Source organism: Trachymyrmex septentrionalis, unplaced genomic scaffold (genome assembly GCF_001594115.1).
Source record: "Trachymyrmex septentrionalis isolate Tsep2-gDNA-1 unplaced genomic scaffold, Tsep1.0 scaffold60, whole genome shotgun sequence".
NCBI lineage: Eukaryota > Metazoa > Arthropoda > Insecta > Hymenoptera > Formicidae > Trachymyrmex > Trachymyrmex septentrionalis.
The window spans coordinates 5,559,503-5,562,551 of NW_017305779.1; the positions used below are offsets into that span (position 1 = coordinate 5,559,503).

A 3,049-nucleotide genomic window follows, 5' to 3' on the forward strand; every position below is an offset into this window, starting at 1 on the left:
GAGGGGAGACCGAGGGGACAGGCGGCCGAGGCTAATAGAGAGGAAGAAGACGAATAAGAGGAGCGCGAGGCGGACGAGAAACGCGGGGGGAGGGGGGGGGAGTGAAACTACTTGACGGCGAAATCCATCGCGATAACTTAATCCCAGGATTACAGTGCGGTTAGGTATTCGCGCAGAAATCCGATCGCGCGCGCTTGACGGGGCGTCGTGAAGGAACGCGACTGCTCCGTTTCCGGTTTTTCGATCGATTTCGCGAATTTCGGCCTCTCCACTCGTGTATATATACGCGATTAACGCGGAGGATTATTATACGAGCGTAAAAGCCGGTATACCTTAAAATTGGATTAATTAGGCGAGGCGTCAGCTCTCTTCGTCGATATAAAAAAAAAAGTGTATCTTGATAGATACTTCTTTCCAGACTTGAATGGATCGAAACACAGAATGGAATAGATCGAACACAAATTTGTGTTTCATCGATCGTCATCGTTGTGAAAGATCGATCGCGAAAAGTACCGCCATGCGTACGCACAATTGCCGGCCGTTTCGCAATTTTGAATCGGCCCGTCGCACACGTTTCAGGCAGGTTCAACTTAGCGATTAATTGCAAACTAAAGGAATAAGCTTAGAGTAGCTAGTAAGTAAGTAATTGTTTGGTTGGCGTTACGTACAGTACTTACAAAGCCGTGCTTGTCGCTGATGTTGTTGGTGAGCTTGAGTTTGTGGAAGCTCACGACCTTCTGCATCCACTGTTCGCCGCTGCTGGGCGAGTCCGGATGTATGTACATCCTCTTCGGCATTTCCGGGTCCGCCTTGCCCGCCACCATCCACCTACTGCTCGTAACACGCGTAAGAATCTATTAGAAAGTTACCGGAAGCAATTCGCCAACGTAACAAATGCCTCAACAACGATGAAGATATCGAGAAATGCTCTTCATCGTTGTTTAGGACAAATCGCTCGGATCGAAATGCAGACCAAAAAATGTCCGATAGAACAGATTATAATTTCTTTCAACATCAATTTCTGTCTCTCGTACACAGCCGATTTAACATCTCACATCTCAAACGAAAACAGAGTTCTATGGGGAATATTTTTAATTGACATCCACCATGCCGAAACGAATTATTTCAACTAGATCGTAATTCATTCGTTGGTTCTTTTTTTTATTCAATATATCTAGCTACAGATACGATTAAAATTATAAATACGATATAAACTAGAACCGTGTTAATCGTGTTTTTACGATATAATCGAGCAGATTCCAAGAACGTTCTCGCAGGGCGAGTGGTAACTCGCTTAAGCATCTCTCTCAACTCAGACGACAAAACCGATGATCTGCTAGAACGAGTCGAAAGAAGGTTCGAATTGTTTAGCGTTCCTCCTTAGCTCGAGTAGCTCCGACTCGCCGCGAGCATCAACCAGACACGATTGTTGTCTTTTAAGAGAGGCGTGTCCACCACGTTCGTGTTCTTTCCCGTCGTCGCAGGTGGGTCAAACTCGAGCGCAAAGGACCGAAGGAAGAACTCGTCCGACGAGTTCCAAAGTGGCTGCGGTCGCCGACGTGATGTAATCGTTCATTGTGATCTGCGTTTCGATCGTCCGAACATCGGTAACCGAGATGCCTCGTAAGAGTTTTCTCAAGATGGAGAGCGCTAATCGAGTTCCCTCTGTCGGAACGAGCCGATGTCTGTGTTGCGAAAAAGTTTCCGGTGCCGTCGTCGAAAAGTGCGCGAAAGTACGTGAAAGAAACACACGGCCGTTCGCTTTTGTAGCTGAGCAAATATTTGCGCCGGCCCAAATTCGAGAGAAACTTTTAAAACGAAAACGAGCAAATATGCGAAAGTCATTTTTAAATCGCAAGTCACGATAAATACGATAATGATTATTAACGCGCGGCTGTTTAACAAAGATTTTTTGAGAACTGTAATATTTATTTGGAACGTATACGGAAATTAATGCACGGAAATTTTGGAGAAATACAGAGAAACGAAATTCACGAAGCATCTCGGTTAACTAATGTGAAGGCTTGCGATTCCCATACAAGTCGAAATAATTTCCCATGGGACCGTCCCTTATGTGGCACTTCTGCGAGAGAATCAAATATTCATTATTTTTTCTTTTTTTTAATATAAATATTGCTTCGTTCACAAGAATACAAAAAAAAAAAGTAGATATTTACTAATTAAACATTTAAAAATAAATGTTCAATATGTATTATCCATAACCGTTTTTTTCACACGAAAAAATGCAGAAATTCAACGTGGATTTGTTACGCACGGCGGATTGGATTAATCATATTTAAGATCGCGAGAAGGTTGCACAGGATTAGAAACAATTAAATTATCTTCGACGAGTATGAGGAATTGTTCGCAGCGCACGCTCCACACTTATATTTCAGGAGAGTTTCCTGGTAAAGACAGTATTATTCGCGATTGGAACCAATCCAGGATCATTATTTGAAAATATAATTCCGAAAATTCTCTACGGTACTTTTTATGCCAAAGAGATGTTGAATTAAATGTACCCGCGAAAAAGTTTTTCCAGCTATCAATATGTATGTGAGAGTTTTTAATTCGCAATTAAAAGGAATGATCCAGAATCGCTACGATCGCGCAGCGATCAAAGTGTCACCTGTTGTGAAATTTATATCGGCATTCGTCCGATGCCACGATGTCCATTAGAAGTATGTAGCTAGACTGCTTGTCTAATCCGAACACCCTCACTTTATACGCGGGAAACATGCGTCTGCGAACAATTTTGCAATCGCAAAAAGACACACCGTACATTAGTTCTGCCGTTCACTGCTAAGTTCAACGCTCCCCGTGAAAACGGAGAGCCGTGCTTAAAATCAAGCGTCTTCGGATACGGCGACGTTAATAGGATAACTAATTTTAACGATCTCGACAAGTGAGAAAACATTCATTCTGTTCTACAAATCTATCTGTGCTTAAGAAGATTTTCCGAGTATTAAAAGTAAAAAAGGCAAAAAAAATAAAAAAATAAAAAAAAAAATACAGATATCAAGAGAGATGTTAAGAAATCGTGGTTTAG

The 3,049-nt window shown here is 42.2% G+C and overlaps 1 protein-coding gene across 3 annotated transcripts in view; it reads right to left on the minus strand.

The window, feature by feature from the left end:
• Positions 1-3,049, minus strand: part of LOC108752432 (optomotor-blind protein-like) — a 95,869-nt gene that overhangs the window by 55,145 nt on the left and 37,675 nt on the right. For 2 of the 3 annotated variants that reach the window (XR_001939557.1, XM_018493238.1), the window contains exon 4: positions 669-831. Coding sequence is in view for 2 of the 3 variants with exons in the window: in XM_018493238.1 (XP_018348740.1) it covers positions 669-831 (163 nt within the window). In the remaining variant the exon portion in view is untranslated. The remainder of the gene's footprint in view (positions 1-668; positions 832-3,049) is intronic. The other variant, XM_018493239.1, reaches the window with a different exon arrangement.